The following is a 21,670-nucleotide window of genomic DNA, read 5'->3' on the forward strand; positions in this document are numbered from 1 at the left end:
CATTGGAACCCCACCGCGAGCCCTACTTACCTCTGTAAGCAGCGTTGGGCCGACAGCACTCTAATCAGCTGCTTCAGCCTTGTCTGCCCGTGAACTCTGCCACGTTACTGATGACATCATCAGTAACGCAGCAAAGTTCATGGGTGGACAAGGCCGAAGCAGCAGGTTAGAGTGCTGCTGGCCCGACGCTATTTACGGAGGTAAGTAGGGCTCGTGGCACGATTCCGATGGGAGGTAGGGAGGGAAGGATGGGGATTCAGCTGCATGGCAGGTGTGGGTGCTTGGGGGGGGGGAGGGATGCTCTCTCAAGCGTTCTACTACACAAGGGATGGGAGGGAGGGAAGGGAAACTATTGGCAAATCCCAGGACTAGGGCTTATTTGGGGGGAAGGGTTTATATTAAGACATACCCTGAAAATCCTGCTAGGGCTTATTTTAGTGGTAGGTCTTATTTTCGGGGAAACACGGTAATTCAACGATATCTTTTTTGAAATATGGAGACCAAGGTAGACACAATACTCAAGGTGAGGTCACACAATTTCTGGTACAGGAGGATCTCTTACCTCTTCTTCGGTAAAGACTGAAGAGTGTGTACTCTACAAACAATGCACACTTTTCAGAAGAGTGAGCACTAGTAGTGAATAGGTATATAAAACTAAAGATTGGATTGGATTGAATTTCTGTCTTTCTCAGTTCCTGCACACCATCTAACTCCAGAAGTATTCAGAAATACAAACTTGGCTTTCCTACTGCAAAGGGAATAAAAACTACGTACAGTATATCCAATTTCTGCCGATCTTTTGCCTTCTCATTTGCAAAACTTTGCAATGAGCTTCTGTTTGAGGTTAGATTACTTTCTCAACTACCAATCTTTCGGAAAAAGTTTAAAACTCACGTATTTCAGAAATCTTTAACAGAGTCATCCGTTTCAAATTAATGGTTGGAGTAGAGATTATCGTTCATTCTTTCCTTGCTTTATGGAAATCTCGTTAACCTGGTCGAGCCCTTTCTGAAGGATGAATTGGTATATAAAACTAAAGATTGGATTGGATTAGTAGTGATATTGATCCTCTAATAAAAAAACAACAACGCACAAAGCAAAATACAGTGGTGCCTCGCATAAAGAACGCCTCGCACAGCGAACGCTGCACACAACGAACTTCATGTCATGATTCATACAACGAACTTCGTTTCACACAACGAAGTCGCCCGGGCTTCCACGATCGCTGCCGATGTATTGGATCCTTCCGCGCAGGCACTGCATGCAGTCGTTAGTCACTGCGCTTAACGCGTTTCACATAACGAACTTTTCGCATAACAAACTTGCTCCTGGAACGAATTAAGTTCGTTGTGTGAGGCACCACTGTAACTGATAATCCCCATAAACAACATAAACAACACAGGAAATGACACAAAAGTGTTTGGACTGCACACCCCTATGCTTACTGCCTGTTTCTATGCTGTTTGGTTAAAAGAAGGGCAGAGACATGGGAATATTTTATTTCTGATAGAAAAAAATAACAGAGACCAAGAGGAAAATAACATTTTATTGTATGAAACATATCCCATAACATATGGCAGGTGTGTCTCAGTGTACAAAGCTCCCTTGGTGACATGAATGTATCCCATGGTTCAGATATATCCCACAGTATGAGACTGGTATATCCTGTGGAAGTGGTTCTGAGTATAAGAAGTTGGATACCTGGCTGTAATTTTTCTTATATTTATCCCTCAAAGACAAAAGCTATTACTACTGCTACCAGCAGCCCAATCAGCAAGATGCCTAGCACCATTCCCACCTGCAGGTACCACTTTACTCGGTCCCATGACTCTCTCTCCTTCTGATGCTGCTCCTGCTCTTCCACTTTCCCTTTCTCTTCTCCCAAATTGGGTAACTCCTCCACTGTCTCCTCCTCACTGGGCTTGTGTTGTTCCTCCACTGTCTCATTCTCCTTTCTTGACCCGGGCTGCTTTACCGTATTCTCTCTTTCCTTTCTTGACCTGGGTTGCTCCTCCATGTTCTCCTTCTCTCCAGGCCTGGTTTGCTCCTCCATGTTCTCTCTCTTCTCTCCAGGCTTGTGTCGTTCCTCTACTTCATCCCTCTCCTCTCTCAACCTGGATTCAGAGGCAGCTGGGTAGACAAAAATATACATTAGGTGTAATCTGTGTTCTAGTCTGTTTGGGTTTTTTTTTAAAATTCTTTATTGATTTTCCAAGCTTCAATAGTACAATACACAAATATATAACATATAATAAGTCAATAAAGCACTTTCAACTTACAAATATACATAACCAAACACTTTCTCCCACCCACCCAATGAATATTCAATAAAACACAGAAACATAAATTTTCCCAATAACCTTACTCTATTCAAATTAATAATATCCTCTTGAGCAGCTCAACTGGACCCGAAGCACGTGGGGAGGAAGCTGAGCGGAGTTGAGCTACGATAGCAGTAGGAAACAGAAAACAGCAAGAGGGGCAGAGAGAATCAGCAGCGGAGAACGGAGAGAGGCAGATTCGGTGGATAGCAGTGAGAGGGGCAGAGAGAATCAGCAGCGGAGAGCGGAGAGAGGCAGATTCGGTGGATAGCAGCGAGAGGGGCAGAGAGAATCAGCAGCGGAGAACGGAGAGAGGCAGATTCGGTGGATAGCAGCGAGAGGGGCAGAGAGATTCAGCAGCGGAGAGCGGAGAGAGGCAGATTCGGTGGATAGCAGCGAGAGGGGCAGAGAGATTCAGCAGCGGAGAGAGGCAGATTCGGTGGATAGCAGCGAGAGGGGCAGAGAGAATCAGCAGCGGAGAACGGAGAGAGGCAGATTCGGTGGATAGTAGCGAGAGGGGCAGAGAGAATCAGCAGCGGAGAGCGGAGAGAGGCAGATTCGGTGGATAGCAGCGAGAGAGGCAGATTCAGCAGAAAGACAACAGCGCTGAACAAAACAGGCACAGGGGAAGCAGATCAGAGGGAACGAAGTCGAGGGGAAGAGGCGAGAGATAACTCCGCCCAACCCCCGATGTAACCAGCTGAACTCCCACCCTAAAAGGGGAGGAGCCAACGGCGCGCAGCCGTTCAGCGTGCAGCGAAGGCGAGCGGCAAAGGCGCTCGCCTTAGCGAGAGTGCCTTTGCGAAGGAGCCTTGAGAAGGAGCCCAGGCAGTCCAGCAGCAATATCTAATATTTAACTTCTGTAATTTAACCCACAGGAGCACACCAGCACTTTACAAGAGCGATGGAGGACCCAGGATCCCAGAGGTACTTTCCGGTATACTGCACAGAGTGCAATATGTACGACTACCTCCCCTTGGGAAGGCGGGAGTACATATGCAGTCGGTGTCAGGAACTGGAAAGCCTGAGGATGGAGGTCGGCAGACTGAAGGTCAGGGTCCAGGAACTGGAGGGACTGGAGGGACTCCGCACCACAGAGGAGACGAGCTGGTCAACCAAGGACACAGATGGAGCAGGCTCCAGTGTGGACAAGGTGAGGGACCTCGAGAGATTCATCGAGGAGGCCTACAGGAAGGTGGAAGGACAGGACCAGCAGCTGCACAGACGGATGTTGGCAGACGAGACCCAGGATCCACAAGGCGACACCGGGGAAGGACCTAGCAGAGGAACCACGCAAGAGGAGGAGACCGCGACTCACCGGGACCCCGAGGGAGAGACACCGCACTACACCAGGGACACGGACCTGAGACAGAGGAGGTTGCTGAGACAAGGGAAGTCTGCTATTGTTGTGGGAGACTCGATCTTGAGAGAGGTGGATAGTCACGTAGCCGGAGGAAGGGAGGACCGGCTAGTGACTTGTCTCCCAGGGGCCAAGACACGAGACATCACTGATAGGATCGAGAGGATCCTGGACTGAGCAGAGACAGAGGAGACTGCGGTGATAATCCACGTCGGAACGAATGATGTGAGCCAGAGGAACTTCAGCATGGCCTCACTGACTGACCAGTTCAGGGTCTTGGGACGAAAACTGAAGCGGAGTACACGGAGGATAGCATTCTCAGAGATCCTGCCTGTACCGAGAGCAGATGCAAAGAGGCAGGCAGACCTCCAGGCTGTGAATGCATGGTTGAGGAGATGGTGCCAGGAGGAGGGCTTCCACTTTGTGAGGAACTGGACGTCCTTCTGGGGAAAGAGCAAGCTCTACCGGAGGGACGGACTGCACCTGAGCACAGCGGGAACTAGACTACTGGCAGCCAATGTGAGGAAGGAGATCGAGAGGGCTTTAAACTGAGGAGAGGGGGAAAGCCGACAGTTGATCTGATGTTGACGCTTCAAACAACAGTATCCAGAACAGATGCTGAACGGGCTGACTGCAGGGAGGAAGTAGAGGGACCGGTGGATCTTGTGATCAGACAGCGAGGGAACCATCAGGTAAAGGGAGCTTGCTGGGAGGAGACTAAGGGGCATGGAGACACAGGGGGACTGGGTGGCACGAGGGCGAAAGCTGAGGGCAATATAGGGGTGCCACAAGGCGAAGGGGATCAAACAGAGGCTCAAGGAATGATAGCCCAGGAGAGGGCCGGTAGGGCTAGAAAACCCAGAGGAAAAGCGGGGAAGCGGGGTGGCGGGAATGTGGGGAAGCTGAAAGTTACGAAGGTACAGGCTGAGGGCAAAGCAGAAGCACAGGGAACGGGAGAACTGCCCGAAACTCAAGGGGAGGCGGCCCAGGTAAATGCAGAGGTAAATGCAGAGGTGGAGAAAAAACGACGGGACCTGCGGTGCTTATACGCAAATGCAAGAAGCCTCATGGCCAAGATGGGTGAACTAGAAGTCGTGGCCAAGGGGGAGGACTTGGATATAATTGGAATTACAGAAACCTGGTGGACAGAGGAAAATCAATGTGATGTGGCGCTGCCGCGGTACAAGCTCTACAGGAGGGACAGGACCCACAAGAAGGGGGGAGGCATAGCACTATATATAAAGGACTCTATCTACTCGGTCGGGATGGATATGGCAACAAAGGCAGAGGCAGAGGGGCTGGAATCGCTATGGGTCAAATTGCCGAGAAACAAGGGTGCAGACATAAAACTGGGGCTGTACTATCGCCCACCTGGTACGCCAGAAGGAGTCGGACATGACTTGGAAGCTGAACTGAGACAGGAATGCAGGACTGGAAGTGTAACAGTGATGGGGGACTTCAACTACCCGGGGATAGACTGGAGTACGGATCACTCCAACTGCACTAGGGAAACAGGATTTGTAGAAGCTGTGAGGGACTGCTTCATGGAGCAACTAGTCACGGAACCAACGCGAGGGGGTGCTACTCTTGACCTCATCCTAAACGGATTGGGGGGCCTGCAAGAAGGGTAGAAGTGGGAGGACCACTAGGCAACAGTGACCACAACGCGATCAGATTCACATTAGAAAGGGGGACACCCATAGTAAGGAGGACCGCAACAACTGCGCTCAACTTCAGGAAAGGGAACTATGTTGCTATGAAGGAAATGGTGGGGAGGAAGCTCAGAAACATCTTTAGGATGGAGACTGTAGGAAGCGCCTGGACCCTATTCAGGGACACCCTGCAGGAAGCACAAAGAATGTACGTCCCCAGTTTCAGGAAAGGCTGCAAGAACAAGCGGTCAAAGGACCCGGTTTGGATGTCAACTGAAGTAAAGAGGGCAATAAATGACAAAAAAGTATCCTTCCGGAGATGGAAAAAGGACCCAACGGAGGAAAATCACCAGGCGCACAGGAAATGCCAAAAGGAATGCCACCGAGAGGTTAGAAAAGCAAAAGGGGAATACGAAGAGGGGCTGGCCAGGGAGGCGAAAAACTTCAAGGCATTTTTCAGTTACGTAAAGGGGAAGCGACCAGCGAGAGAGGAGGTGGGGCCGTTGGACGATGGGGATAGGAAGGGAGTGATTAAGGAGGATAAAGAGGTAGCTGAGAGGTTGAACACGTTCTTCTCGTCGGTTTTCACGAGCGAAGACACATCTAATATACCGGACTCAGAGGAGCTCATGAGTGGGGAACAGGCTGAAAAATTGGAGCACATAGAGGTAAGTAAGGAGGATGTCCTCAAACAGATAGACAGGTTAAAATGCAGCAAATCACCGGGCCTGGACGGGATCCACCCAAGGGTTCTGAAGGAACTAAGACAAGAAATAGCGGGCACAATCCAGCATGTTTGCAACCTATCCTTGAAATCTGGAGAAGTACCAGAGGACTGGAAATTGGCGAATGTCACACCTATCTTCAAGAAGGGATCGAGGGGTGACCCCGGGAACTACAGACCGGTGAGCCTGACTTCAATTATAGGGAAGATGGTGGAAGCTATGATCAAAGACGGCATCTGCGAGCACATCAAGAGGAATGGCCTACTGAGAACAAGCCAGCACGGATTCTGTAAGGGAAGGTCGTGCCTAACGAACCTTCTGTACTTCTTTGAGGGAATAAGCAGTCGGGTGGACAATGGGGAACCCATAGACATCATTTACCTCGATTTTCAAAAGGCTTTCCACAAGGTGCCACATGAAAGGCTGCTTAAGAAGCTGTGGAACCACGGGGTGGGAGGGGATGTGCACAGATGGATCAAGCACTGGTTGTCGGGTAGACTGCAGAGGGTCGGAGTAAAGGGCCAATATTCTGACTGGCGGGGAGTCACGAGCGGTGTGCCACAGGGATCGGTGCTGGGGCCGTTACTCTTCAACATATTTATCAATGACCTGGAAAAGGAGGCAAAGTGCGAGGTTATAAAATTTGCAGACGATACCAAACTGTGCGGCAGAGTTAGGTCCAGGGAGGAGTGTGAGGACCTGCAAAGGGACCTGGACAAGCTAGAAGACTGGGCAAACAAATGGCAAATGCGCTTTAATGTGGAAAAATGCAAGGTCATGCATATAGGGAAAAAGAACCCGTTGTTCAACTACAAATTGGGGGGGGGGCACTGTTGGGAGACAGCAGACTTGAGAGAGACTTGGGTGTACTGGTGGATGCATCACTGAAGCCATCTGCACAGTGCGCAGCAGCCTCGAAAAAAGCCAACAGGATGCTGGGCATCATAAAGAGGGGCATAACAACCAGGACGCGGGAAGTCATCATACCATTGTATCGAGCGATGGTGCGTCCACATCTGGAATACTGCGTTCAGTATTGGTCGCCGCACCTCAAGAAGGACATGGCGGTACTTGAGAGAGTCCAAAGGAGAGCAACGAAACTGGTAAGAGGGCTGGAACACTGCCCATACGCCGAGAGGTTGGATAGGCTGGGGCTCTTCTCTCTGGAAAAAAGGAGGCTCAGAGGAGATATGATAGAGACCTTCAAGATCATGAGGGGCATAGAGAGGGTGGATAGGGACAGATTCTTCAGACTAAGGGGGACAACAGGTACGAGGGGACATTCGGAGAAACTGAAGGGAGATAGGTTCAAAACAAATGCAAGGAAGTTTTTCTTCACCCAAAAGGTCGTGGACACTTGGAATGCGCTACCGGAGGAAGTGATCAGGCAGAGTACGGTACAGGGATTCAAACAGGGATTGGACGGATTCCTGAGGGATAAAGGGATCGTGGGATACTGAGAGAGGTGCTGGGATGTAACACAAGTATAGAAGCTAACCAGGTAATAAGTATAGAGAGCCAACCAGGTCGTGCATGTGCAAGACCGGAGGGCTAGGACTTTGATGGGAAGATAGGACTTCAATGAGGAACCAAGGTGGCAAGGGGGCCCCTTCTGGTGATTCAGACAGGTCGTGACCTGTTGGGCCGCCGCGGGAGCAGACTGCTGGGCAGGATGGACCTATGGTCTGACCCGGCGGAGGCACTGCTTATGTTAGAAAAAAAAAAGAAAAAAAAAAAAAAAACAACCTCCCACCCACCCCAAGTATAAATACACAAAAGGTCATAATTAGAACAGAAATAGCCTCCCCCTCCCCCTACCTGGATGCATATGAAAATAAACAAAAACTGACTCATAATCACAGACCTACTATAGTGAAATAATATAAAATGTCAACGGGGCCCAAACCAATTTAAATAAATTACTGTGCCCCACACTATCGGCATTCATTTTTTCATATCTATAGCTGGAGTACAGATTTGCCCACAAGACAGGGAAATTTAGACAATCGTAATTCTTCCAATTTCAGGTTACCATCTGCATGGCTATCCCGGTCATGATAAGGAAAAGACAGCATTTATATCAATCCATAGGGGGCTTAACATATGACAGCCTCATACGTTAGTGGAATTGATGATTCCAATATGTTGTTAATCTTATCCCATATTGACCTCCAAAATTTAAGTATCAAAGGACAAAAGAACAATAGATGATCCAGTGTCCCAAAGTCTAGATGACAATGCCAGCATCTATTAGATTCAGAACAGTCTAACTTTTGTAACCTAACTGGGGTCCAAAACAATCTGTGTAATAAGAAAAACTATGTTTGTCTCATAGATGCTGACACTGTACATCTCATCCTCCATCGAGCCGCAGAAATATACTGCTTTATCTCAATGCTCCAAATGTCTCTGAGACTAGATTTTGGTTTTTTATTCAAGAAATCAGATATTAATTTATACCACCGAGCAGCCTGATGTCCTAAAAAATCTGTCTGGAAGGAAAGGACCTGCAAATTAAAATGATTTTTTAGATTTTTCCAATCAGGGAAACCCTTCTGAATGGTTTGCTTCAACTGCAACCACTTATAATTTTGAGACTTAGCAATACCAAATGTTTATTGCAGTCGTGAAAAATCAAGCATTTTCCCAACTGATGTAACATCTTCTAATGTACGAATGCTTGCCTGCATCCAATGCTTCCAGAAGATCCCATATCCGCCTATTTGAATTTTGGAGTTTAGCCATAAGGATAGATAAGTGGATTTCTGTACTGGAACATCTGTTAATTTATTAATAAAATTCAAAGTTTTCCAGGTGTCGAATAAAATATTATTGTCCTTCACATATTTGGTTAATCTGATACTCAAAACATGGAATAATCGTAATGGGATCATCAGTTGCCACTCTAAATATAACCAATCAGGGAGATTTTCCATATTGGATCTGGTCCTCACAAATGGAGAGAGTATCTCTAATGTTCGAGTGGGTGCTCACCTGGGAAGTAGCGATCATCAAACGGTTTGGTTTGATATAATGGCTAAAGTGGAGAGCGGCCGCACGATACTTAAAGTCCTAGATTTCAAACGTACGAACTTTAATGCAATGGGAGAGTACCTGAAGAAAGAGCTGTTAGGATGGGAGGACATAAGAGAAGTGGAAAGACAGTGGTCTAAGCTGAAAGGAGCGATAAAAATGGCTACAGACCTTTATGTGAAGAAAATCAATAAAAACAAGAGAAAACTAGTTCTCCAAACTAGTGGCGGAGAAAATAAAGGCGAAAGAGTTGGCGTTCGTGAAATATAAAAAAACCCAAGAAGAGGAGAGCAGAAAGAACTACAGGGTGAAACTGAAAGAAGCCAAGAGAGAGATACATTTGGCGAAAGCACAGGTGGAAGAACAAATGGCTAAAAATGTAAAAAAGGGAGACAAAATTTTTTTCAGATATATTAGTGAAAGGAGGAAGATGAAAAATGGAATTGCTAGGCTAAAAGATGCTGGGAACCAATATGCGGAGAGTGATGAGGAGAAAGCAAATGTGCTAAACAAATACTGTGTTCACAGAAGAAAATCCTGGAGAAGGACCGAGATTGTCTGGCAAAGTTACACGAGAAAATGGAGTAGATTCTGTGCCGTTCACGGAGGAGGGTGTTTATGAGCAACTTGAAAAACTGAAGGTGGACAAAGCGATGGGACCAGACGGAATCCATCCCAGGATACTAAGGGAGCTCAGAGAGGTTCTGGCGAGTCCTATTAAAGATTTGTTCAACAAATCTCTGGAGACGGGAGTGATTCCTGGGGATTGGAGGAGATTCCTGGGGATTGGTCCCTATTCATAAAAGTGGTCACAGGGATGAAGCAGGAAACTACAGGCCGGTGAGCCTCACTTCAGTTGTTGGAAAAATAATGGAAGTGTTGCTGAAAGAAAGGATAGTCTGAATCTAATGAGTTACAGGATCCGAGGCAACATGGCTTTACAAAAGGTAAATTGTGCCAAACGAAGCTGATTGAATTTTTTGATTGGGTGGCCAGAGAGCTGGATCGAGGACATATGCTAGATGTAATTTACTTGGATTTCAGCAAAGCCTTTGATACAGTTCCTCATAGGAGGCTGTTGAACAAACTTGAAGGGCTGAAGTTAGGACCCAAAATGGTGAACTGGGTCAGAAACTGGCTGTCGGACAGACGCCAGAGGGTGGTGGTTAATGGAAGTCACTCGAAGGAAGGAAAGGTGAGTAATGGAGTCCCTCAGTGTTTGATGCTGGGGCCAATCCTGTTCAATATGTTTGTGAGTGACATTGCTGAAGGGTTAGAAGGAAAAGTGTGCCTTTTTGCAGATGATACCAAGATTTGTAAGAGTAGATACCGAAGAGGGAGTGGAAAATATGAAAAAGGATCTGCAAAAGTTAGAGGAATGGTCTAATGCCTGGCAACTAAAATTCAATGCAAAGAAATGCAGAGTAATACATTTGGGGATTAATAATAGGAAGGAACCGTATATGCTGGGAGGAGAGAAGCTGATATGCACGGACGGGGAGAGGGACCTTGGGGTGATAGTGTCCGAAGATCTAAAGGCGAAAAAACAGTGTGACAAGGCAGTGACTGCTGCCAGAAGGATGCTGGCTGTATAAAGAGAGGCGTAGTCAGTGGAAGGAAGAAGGTGTTGATGCCCCTGTACAGGTCATTGGTAAGGCCCCACTTGGAGTATTGTGTTCAGTTTTGGAGACCGTATCTGGCGAAGGACGTAAGAAGACTTGAGGCGGTCCAGAGGAGGGTGACGAAAATGATAGGAGGCTTGCGCCAGAAGACGTATGAGGAGAGACTGGAAGCCCTGAATATGTATACCCTAGAGGAAAGGATAGACAGGGGAGATATGATTCAGACGTTCAAATACTTGAAGGGTATTAACGTAGAACAAAATCTTTTCCAGAGAAAGGAAAATGTTAAAACCAGAGGACATAATTTGAGGTTGAGGGGTGGTAGATTCAGGGGCAATGTTAGGAAATTCTACTTTACGGAGAGGGTTGTGGATGCCTGGAATGCGCTCCCAAGAGAGGTGGTGGAGAGTAAAACTGTGACTGAGTTCAAAGAAGCATGGGATGAACACAGAGTTTAGAATCAGAAAATAATATTAAATACTGAACTAAGGCCAGTACTGGGCAGACTTGCACAGTCTGTGTCTGTATATGGCCGTTTGGTGGAGGATGGGCTGGGGAGGACTTTCAATGGCTGGGAGGGTGTAGATGGGCTGGAGTAAGTCTTAACAGAGATTTCGGCAGTTGGAACCCAAGCACAGTACCGGGTAAAGCTTTGGATTCTTGCCCATAAATAGCTAAGAAGAAAAAATTTAAAAATTTAAATTGAATCAGGTTGGGCAGACTGGATGGACCATTCAGGTCTTTATCTGCCGTCATCTACTATGTTACTATGAGCTCAGGGAGGATCCATACCCTGATGATTCCTATAAAAATTGGGAAAATTTACCCCACCCGCAGCAATTGTTTTTTGTAAAGATACTAAAGCAATTCGAGCAGTTTTACCCAGCCAAATAAATTTATTAAGAATACTATTTAATTTCTTATAAAAGGACCCCTGAAAATAAACTGGCAACATACCCATTTGGTAGCAAACCACAGGCAAAATCATCATTTTAATCGTTTGGACTCTCCCCCACCAAGACAGATTTAATGGGTTCCATTGCTCACACATTTCTGTGGCCTTCAGCAATAAGGATCTTTCATTTACTTCCATCGTCTCTTCCAATGTTTTCTGAATCCAAATACCTAAATATTTTATACCCTCTACCTTCCAAAGAAAAGGGAATGTGTCAAATAATCCTTTTGGACAGTGTATGTTTAGCAGAAGAACCTCTGATTTACTCCAATTTATTTTATATCCAGAAAATTTTCCAAATCTATCATTCAAATCTAGTAAATGTGGAATGGTAGTTTCAGGATTCCTCAAATGAAGCGAAATATGATCTGTATAAGCAGAGACCTTATATTCCCGACCTGCATAAGGAATATACCCTGTATCTCTTTTACCTGTTGAATAGGCAAAAGCAAGGGTTCCAGAACAATATCAAACAGCAAAGGAGATAATGGACATCCTTGTCTAACTCCTCTCTCCAGACAAAAGCGTTCTGAAAAAATATTATTTATATATAATCTGGCTGAAGGGGAACTATACAAGGTTTGAATCATTTGTATAAATCCTGAACCAATACCAAACCAATCCATTGCTTGATACATGAAGGTCCACTCCACATGATCAAAGACCTTCTCTGCATCCAAGGATACAGAGAAGGCCAGATCTTCCATGGCTTTTGTTAAATTTAACATGTGAAAAGCCAGCCTGGTATTATTTGAAGAATGCCTTTGAGCAACGAACCCCGTGCAAACCTATAATATAAGGGAGAGCCTTGGCCAATCGTAACGCCAATAACTTAGCTAGAAGTTTTCCATTTAAAAAGAGTTAACAAAGGGGGTATGCCTGAGAGAGCTAGGGTGCACTTTCTTTAGCCCTCTGTTGCCAAGGGATACAGAGAAGAAGAAGTATGGACTTAGGATAAATTAGACCTAGCTGCTGTCATTAGGAGACAGCTCAGAACACCATGGCAGAATGGCTACAGGGATCAGCTAGAATGCTCACCAGAGATTCAGGCTCCCACACCTCTCCCTCAAAGGAACTCTGCTTTAAAGGGGAACCAGGCTGGCAGAGACCCAGGTTTGGGAGCAAAGACTGGGGGAAGGCAATGATTCAGAGGCTGTCGTTTATCTCCAAAGTTAGGGGAAAGAGAAAAGCTGTTAATGATGAGTGTGCAATGGAGAGAGGAGACAGTTTTCCTGCCACGAATGAAATGGAGTGAGCCTCTGAAGCAGAGGGGAGTGGATATGAAGATATGAGTGAGTAGAATCCCTGTAATGAATAAGTTGATGTTTTGAAGTTTGTGAAGCAGTTGGTTCTAAATTGTACAAGTAGTATGAATGTATTCAAAGGGAAACCCTGAGGAAGCTTTGGGAGGGAGAAGGGAGAGGATGTGGCCAGCTGTAGCTTAACAAGTGTATATAACCTAACTGGAATAAGACAGGTGTTTATAGCTATACAAGCAATCCTTATTTTGATTACTGGAAGCACTTTATAAGGGGAATGGGGTGGGGTGATTAGAACCAGTTTATTTATAAGGGAGGTATGTTCTCCTGCACTCTGACCAGACATTAAACAGGTCAGAGGTGCCACAGTATATTTTGCCAAAGTGCAGAAAAAGTTTCCTGAAGTATTACTCAGTGAATATCGCAAGTATTGCTTGGAGAACATTGAGAGGAGTCAAAAGGCTGGATGGCTTTGGGGCCAGCCCAGACATCTTGGGATTTGTGCCTCAAAGCCCCAGTTTGCAGAGCTGCCAGGTTTGAATGGGGCAAAGCAGCTAGACTGTATACATTTGAGGTCATTCTGACAGAGACTGAATTGCTATTGATTAAAGAAGGTTTATTTTTCCTCTTTGAATAATTGAGGACTATGTGATGCAAACCCCATGGGTTAATGGAGGCTTGATCAAGAGAAAGCTACTGCACAATAAAGTGTTTTTTTATTGGAACTGAGATGGCCTTTGAGATTTAATGTTCCAGCCTTAAGAGGCACTACTCCACTGGCACTACAAGGGGACGGAGGATCGAATGCTTGTGATGGAGTTTGGGGTCTGCAAACTGGCGCCACAAAAGCGAGCTGGTGTCAGGAGTGAGATACTTAGTGCCACATGCAGGGCAGTGGTGGTAGGACAGTCAGAATTTTTTTTTTCTATTTCTGGAATTTTTTCTTTCCTTTATGGGGATTGTGGACTACTTGCTGGAAAGAGTCTTAAAAGTGGATACAATTACAAGTGCACAGCCTTTGATTATATTTTGCCTAAGACTTTTCCCGCCTAAGGTGAAGGTGAACTCCTAAACATAGCAGTTCTTCAGGGTGGGTTGCTGGAGACCAGAAGTGGTAGAGAGTGGAGCAGAGGAGTGGGCCACAGGAGGGGCCTAAGACTCCCGGGCCTATTCTGGTTAGCCAGGCGCCTTAGGCCCCACCTGTGGGTGGGGTTTCAGATGCCTGGGCCAATCTGGCCCCATTCTGCAGCCGGCTGGCCTGCCAGACAGGCTGGTTTGGCACCCGTCCGTCTGGCCAACATTTTACAGGTATAGGGTGTGGGATTGGGGGCGGGGGGTCATGGGTCGGCGGGGGTCCGTTTGGGGGTTTGGGGGGCAGTCGTTGGGGGGGGTTTCTCAGATGTCTGGTAACCCTAGGTTAAGTGCCACTGAATATTGGTGACCAACTATCTCAGTGGGGTTTAACCAGGCAGGAACCTCTCCTGCCTGGTTAAATCCCTATGAATATTGACTCCCCTCCCCCATTTATAACTTGAACAGTGAAAGGCCCAATTCAAGCCTTCTGACATTTCTCTAGGTCAGGGGTGTCAAAGTCCCTCCTTGAGGGCCGCAATCCAGTCGGGTTTTCAGGATTTTCTCCATGAATATGCATGAGATCTATTTGCATGCACTGCTTTCGTGGTATGGGAACAGATCTCATGCATATTCATTGGGGGAAATCCTGAAAACCCGACTAGATTGCAGCCCTCGAGCAGGGACTTTGACACCTCTGCTCTAGGTTAACAGCTCAGAGAAATACAGTGTATTTCAGTGGGGTTTATGTAACCTTAATGTACAAATTGTACATGTATTGTAAACTGTCTTTAGGGATCCTACACTGCTGATGCCACCGCTGCTCTTGAAACAATCGTGCCTGTGTTTTTGTCTTTGCTGCATTTTAAACCTCAGAAAATACTGCTTAGAGCTGTTACGTGTCTCACCTTGGATCTTCAGATTTATATAATGCTGAGCTTTTGATTTAGCATACTGGATATCACAGACATATAATCCTTGGTCAGTTATTCTAACTGAGGGCAGGAAAAGCGAGGCATTCCCTTTTGGAAACCCCTCTATGGATAACTTAATCCCTGGCGGCCCATACCGAGGTGTTCCATTAAAGATTGCTTTGTCAAATCCATTCTTCGACCAGTGCACTATGAGTTGGCTGACGTCAAGGGAATGATCATCCACTCGAATTAGACATGTCAGCCATACATCTTCCCCTGTCTGTACAGTCAAGCTTGGAGGCCCCACAATGCTCAGATCAGCTGCAAGTGAGAGAAGAGCACGGGTTATTATTATAGCTCAAAAAGGTTAATTATCCCAGCCACTGAAACCAATTATAATAATAATAATAACTTTATTCGAATAATAACTTTATTCTTCTATACCGCCATAGTCGTCTTGCCAGAAACTATTATTAGATACAGATGCATGTTTGAGACCAATGTAATCTCTTCACTGATTGCCATTGTAGGTCAGAATTCAATTTAAAGCCCCATGTCTAGTTTTTAAGATCAGGAACGGTTTATATCATTTCTCATTAATTGCTATACAGTCTAACAAAGTCACAAGTATGTCTACTCATATCAATAAGTTATAGTTTCCTCCCTTTTTTTTAACCAATATTAGTATTGTCCACCAAGAGGCATCCCTCCTGCCGGATAGGTGTAGGCGTGGTTTGGCCCGGAAGTAGCCTTAGGTGGACCTAGGTGGCCATGTGTCTCCCTAGGCCAGCAGGAGACGCGTACAATATAGGCCAGCAAAATGCTTCCTACATTGTAAGTAAATGTGGCTGCTGATATCGCAGCAAGATATCTCCATGGTGGTGGTGGTGGGATTCCAGGTGGGGGTGGAGGGGGAATCAGGAGGGGCTGGGCAGTCCAGCATGGGGGTGGGGGTGGGGGTGGGGGGTCTATCAGGAGGTATTGGGCATTCCTCATGCTGCACTATCTATGGGGGGTGGAGGGGTTCTGGTAGGAGGGATTGGGCATCCCTCCAGCCAGCGAAGTATAGGGAGAGGGGGTTCCAGCTGGGGGGATTAGGCATCCCTCCTGCTGGTGATGTACGGGGTGGGGGGGTTCTGGCAGGGGGGATTGGACATCCCTCCTGCTGGTAGTCTTTGCGGGGGTGGGGACGGGTTGCCGCTAAACTTATCACAGCAGGGAGATCTCTTGCCGCGATAAGCTCAGCGGCAACCCGATTCACTAACCGGCATCTGTAACATAGACTTCGGTTAAAGAACCAGATTCTTTTATAGATGGGTTAGGTGCGATTCTGTATAGGACGCCTGTGTGTGATTCTCAAAAGCCACTTAGGCAGCTTCTGAGACCGGGCGTCCTATACAGAATCAGGGCCTTAGTAACCAACCAATATTAAGTAATGGTTTGTAACCACATTACCACATTGTTATGAATAGCCAGTCGCATTATGAGGATATTCTAGAACCATGAGTGACCTCCTAAATTTGTCCTAAATACTTCAAATTTTAACCATATCTTATCTACATGAGGTAGAATATAGTCAGACTTCTGAAAGCATATTTTGATAAGGTGGAATTTTTACCATAGTCTTATGGACTATCCTACTGCACAGCTTAGAGGGAGAGACTGCTGGAGTTGGAAGTGATTGTGAGAGTGCTGTGTTTGGGTGCAATACTGGGCAGACTAGATGGGCCATTTGGCCTTTATCTACCATCATGTTTCTATAAAAGTAATGGGTCATGGTGGTAAAGATAAGAACAAAGGGAATGAAAAGCTTCCTGTGGTGAATTTAATATAAAATGTTAGCTCATTAATATATATTGTATTTTGTTTAGTAGGTAAAATCAGTTAATTAGTCTTAATGACAGTCATAAATGATCACATTTTGTAGAATACAACTGTCAGCTTGTGGCAAATCTTCTTTTTCTGGAGCAAAGCCTCCATCTTGTGGACATTATGGAGACTGCAGCTCTATTTGATAAGGGAACGATTTTCAAACATGAGCAGGTAGTTTGCAAAGCTGCAGCTTTACTTTCCTGTGGGTACATTTCCCTGAAGAACAAAATACCTATGTTCTCCCCTGACACAACCCATCTCGTAGGGCTCCTTTTACATAGATGCGCTAAGCATTTTAGCGCACGCTTAGCATGCATTACAATACCGCACACGCTAAACGCTAACGCCTCCATAGAGTTGCGTTAGTATTTTTCGTTTAGCGCATGGTTAGCGCGTGCTAATCTTTAGCACCTTAGTAAAAGGAGCCCTTAGTCTACCTAATTTTCCCACTATTGAAAGTGCACATATTGTTGAAGCTTGCATATATTTATACCCAGGAGAAGGATGGTCAATTTTTAGTTTCTAATAATTTGTTTAGGGCACAAACGTGAGACTAATAGTAAATATATTACAGATACGTTTTGTCAAATACAGTTATAAGTAGGGATTCATCCAGACCAAAAATACAAAGATATAGCTGACATACTGAAAATTAAAAAGATGAAAAAGATGAAAAGGAGAAAAATAAACCTCAATTGAGGGCAGTTGGGACTACACAAGTACCCAATTATCCACTCATCATCACGGGTCTATAAAAAACTCCAAAACATGTATAAATAATCAATTCTCACGTCTTTCATTCATACAAAATCTTCTTTTGTTATTTTTCACAGTCTTTTTTTATCGTTTTTTATGATTTCAATATAACTGTCAAGCAGTAAAAGGCCCGAATCCCAAACTTAACCACATTACTTGGCGAGGACTACAGCTGAATATAATAAGTATAAGCAGTTTTTAGAGATATGAAGCATATATCTGGAATCGTGAAAAAATACACTCATCTGAAATCGAGGGTTTTCACCAAGGGCTTCCAACTCAAGATCCCGACAGAAAAGACTTTCTGTTTCGCCCGGCAAGGGCTACTTCAGGGGAAAAATGCCAACTCGAATATCTCTCTGCTTCTAATTATTTGCTGGAAGTAAAGCCGACTCCTCTCAAGATGGTGGTCCCAGCACCATCTTGAGAGGAGTCGGCTTTACTTCCAGCAAATAATTAGAAGCAGAGAGATATTCGAGTTGGCATTTTTCCCCTGAAGTAGCCCTTGCCGGGCGAAACAGAAAGTCTTTTCTGTCGGGATCTTGAGTTGGAAGCCCTTGGTGAAAACCCTCGATTTCAGATGAGTGTATTTTTTCACGATTCCAGATATATGCTTCATATCTCTAAAAACTGCTTATACTTATTATATTCAGCTGTAGTCCTCGCCAAGTAATGTGGTTAAGTTTGGGATTCGGGCCTTTTACTGCTTGACAGTTATATTGAAATCATAAAAAACGATAAAAAAAGACTGTGAAAAATAACAAAAAGAAGATTTTGTATGAATGAAAGACGTGAGAATTGATTATTTATACATGTTTTGGAGTTTTTTATAGACCCGTGATGATGAGTGGATAATTGGGTACTTGTGTAGTCCCAACTGCCCTCAATTGAGGTTTATTTTTCTCCTTTTCATCTTTTTCATCTTTTTAATTTTCAGTATGTCAGCTATATCTTTGTATTTTTGGTCTGGATGAATCCCTACTTATAACTGTATTTGACAAAACGTATCTGTAATATATTTACAATTTTTAGTTTCACCAAATAAATATGAGCTATTTTGAAAGCTAATTAAAAAATTCATTAATTTAGTCCAATAAAAATGGTATCACCTTATTAAATTTATGTTTTGTTTTTATAGATTATCCATATAAATAGCCATTTTGAAAATCTCTTGTTTTTCAAACTTTTTATCTATATTAAAATATTATATTATCCAAGAAGAAATCACATAATAGCAACACAGATGCAACCCAATATCACAATAAAAAAACAATGAGGTAAAATTAAATACCATTGAGAACACCAGTCCACAACAGAGGGAGAAGGAAAGAACAAGGACCCAGTCCCATTCACTCAAAAGAAACAGCTTAAGATCTCACAGCCAAGAAACCCAAAATTGTTCCGATATTAAAATGGCACAACCGGGGCTAGGGCTGGTTACACCGCCTCAGTAGTCCTAGGTTCCAAAAAGGCTGATAAATGAGCAGGTTCATATTAAATATGCTTGTGAAACTGAATTTGAATCACACCTTTACAGTGAAAGTTAAGTTATAAAAATCCACTCAATTGCCATTCTCAGAGTAAAAGCTGGCATCTCTGCTTTTGGGTAGTTTTCGCTACATCCGGGACCACGCAGACCTTCAGTTTAGGATCTAGGTTCCACGGTTCCACAAGGACAGACACAGTATTCAATCCCTATCTGATTCCAGCACCAAATCAACACTCAAGGTCACTGGAATGACTGTATCCATGAACTGTTTTTCCAGAGTCAAATTTAAAGAGTCTAAACACCTCCCATACTGATTCAGATCTCTTCCTAATAATTTACTTTAGCAACTGGAGGCAATGACTGCACAGATATTTTTAATATGTTATGGTTTTCTGAACTTAATATACCCCTTTACCTGAGAACATAAACATGCAGTGTAAAGACTAATTAGAAAATAGAAAAGAACATTAGTTTAAATAGGTCTGAGGAAATCAGAGACTCCACAGGCTCAATGGACCTTGGTCTAACCCAGCATGGTTTTTTTTATGTTATAGAGAAGGAGGCAGCAGATAAGAAGCAGTGCTGCTCATTAACTCCTCCTGCCAATAGGAAGACAATGCATAAGGGTGAGGAGAATAGAGACATCTGTGGCAAGTAGTGTCTCTGGCAAGTAGTGTCTCTGGCATACTCCTGCACTTCTTTCTGACAGCAGCTGATTTAACCAGAAGAGAAATCTGATGAATTGACACACCTGTCAGGGCCCCCTTAAATGTGTGGGCTCTAGATTGCCTATACCTGAATCCTGCAGCTATTCAGCAGAAGGCTGGAGTGTGTGGCACAGGGGTTAGAGCTGTAGCTGCAGCCTCAGCTCCCTGAAGCTATGGGTTCAAATTCCTCCCTGCTCCTTGTGACCCTGGGCAAGTCACTTAATTCCATCATTGCCCCAGGTACACTAGATAGAGTTTGAGCCTGCCAGGACAGATAGGGAAATATGATAAACTACCTGAATGTAAACCACTTAGGATATATGTGGTATATAAATAAAGTAATATTTTGATGAAAATCTTTGTTACATCTCAACGCTCAAGAGTGGGACTATATTGTGGTTTAAGATTTACATTATTGTGCATTATTTGAGGATTGTTGTAAAAAAAAAAAAAAAAAAAAAAAAGGACACATTGAAGAGCTAGAGCCAGGTATTCCCTGATCAAAATTTCCTTCATGAGAAAATGAGTTCCTTTGTCCTAAGGATGGCATTTAGATGAGGAGCTGCAGGGGTAACAAGGTATAACGAAGAGGGAAATGATGTTGGCTGGGTGACACATTGGCAAGTACGAGCCTTGGATAAGGGTTAGGAAGTTTATATTTTTAGGTGTATTTTATTGTATTGTACATTATTTTTGTGTGCTCATTTTAATTGATTTTATCACATTTTCTATCACCTGCCCTAGATATTTCCTATGGTTTGGGGAGGGAAAGAGAATGGGATTTGATATACCGCCTTTCTGTGGTTATAATCAAAGTGCTTTACATATTATATACACAGCTACTCTCGTATTTTGTACCTGGGCCAATGGAAGGTTAAATGACTTGTCCAGAGTCACAGGGAATGGGAGTGGGAATTGAATCTGGTCCCCAGCCCACTGTTCTAAGTATTAGGCTACTCTTCCACTCCAAATACATTATTAACTCAACTTCTCTCAATTAAAATTAGACTTCCATCAATGCCTGGAGATGGGATAAAATTGGGAGGAAGGGATGAGCCAGTCCATCTGAGTTACAGAGCGCTGCCACTTCATTCGTTGCCTATACATCTGTTGGAAAAACTCTTCTTAGGATAAAACTCAGAAAAGCTAAAGCTAGCTGAGTCTACTTAAAGAGCTGTAGTTCAGCTGCAGGACAGAAAAAGTGCAGCCAGTGTCTTCCAAGGGAATCTAAGTTCTGTTCCTGCATGCTGGGTGGCCCCAGAACCTGGCTGCAACAAACCCACGGGGAGACAATGTCAAAAAACGGCCATAGCAACTCCCTTCCAGGCACAAATGTTCTGTAAAAGAGCAATGACAACGCATGAATAAAACTTAGCAAAGGAATTTTGAGTTTCAAAATAGACCTGCAATTTCTCCAAATATTCTCTTTGATAGGGAACCACAAAGCAGGCTCTCCCCTTTGTTGTAAATTGTAATCATAAATTTTTCCTATCTACTTATACAGGGGAAAAGAGAGCAGTATTTAGGTAGGAAATAACTCATCCTACTTACAAAGAGCTGTGAAGGGAGCAAACAGCAAGCACAGGAACACTTTCATCCTTCCCAGACCCAAAGCAGCTTCCATCTTCAACAGTGCTGTAGAAATTACAGGACAAAGCTGGTGAGGAGAGATAAGAGCAAGGCTGGGAAGGGGCCATCAAGTTGTCTCCCTCCCTCAACCTCTCTGCTTTCAGCTCTTTAAGAGTACATTACTTCTGCTGTCTATGAACATCGGAGTTGCCGAACTACCCAGTTCCAAATAGGCCAGTCTTGGATTTCTGACAACCCTGTTTGGTGCACTATGGAACCCTACAATAGTCGTTTCAATTAGTAGAATCAGGGAATGCAAATACCCCCCTGTTTTTGAGATATAAGTTCAAAACCAAGACTGGCCA

The 21,670-nt window shown here is 44.6% G+C and overlaps 1 protein-coding gene across 1 annotated transcript; it reads right to left on the reverse strand.

The window, feature by feature from the left end:
• Positions 1–1,527: 1,527 nt before the first annotated feature.
• LOC117361188 lies at positions 1,528–21,450 on the reverse strand. Its single transcript, XM_033946190.1, has 3 exons — positions 21,288–21,450; positions 14,907–15,233; positions 1,528–2,130 (listed from the first exon to the last, which is right to left on the reverse strand). Exons 1-3 carry the CDS (start codon positions 21,358–21,360, stop codon positions 1,724–1,726), a joined length of 807 nt encoding a protein of 268 aa, XP_033802081.1. The 5' UTR covers positions 21,361–21,450; the 3' UTR covers positions 1,528–1,723.
• Between the last annotated feature and the right edge of the window lie 220 nt (positions 21,451–21,670).

This window comes from Geotrypetes seraphini, chromosome 5 (genome assembly GCF_902459505.1).
Source record: "Geotrypetes seraphini chromosome 5, aGeoSer1.1, whole genome shotgun sequence".
Taxonomy (NCBI): domain Eukaryota; kingdom Metazoa; phylum Chordata; class Amphibia; order Gymnophiona; family Dermophiidae; genus Geotrypetes; species Geotrypetes seraphini.

Excerpts from the sequence above, each read along its gene's own strand:
- LOC117361188 (XM_033946190.1), bottom strand. The coding sequence starts at position 21,360 with ATGGAAGCTGCTTTGGGTCTGGGAAGGATGAAAGTGTTCCTGTGCTTG. Across the intron at positions 15,234-21,287 it reads TGCTCCCTTCACAGCTCTTT|CTGATCTGAGCATTGTGGGG; the intron begins GTAAGTAGGATG and ends TCTCACTTGCAG. Across the intron at positions 2,131-14,906 it reads TATAAATCTGAAGATCCAAG|CTGCCTCTGAATCCAGGTTG; the intron begins GTGAGACACGTA and ends TTGTCTACCCAG.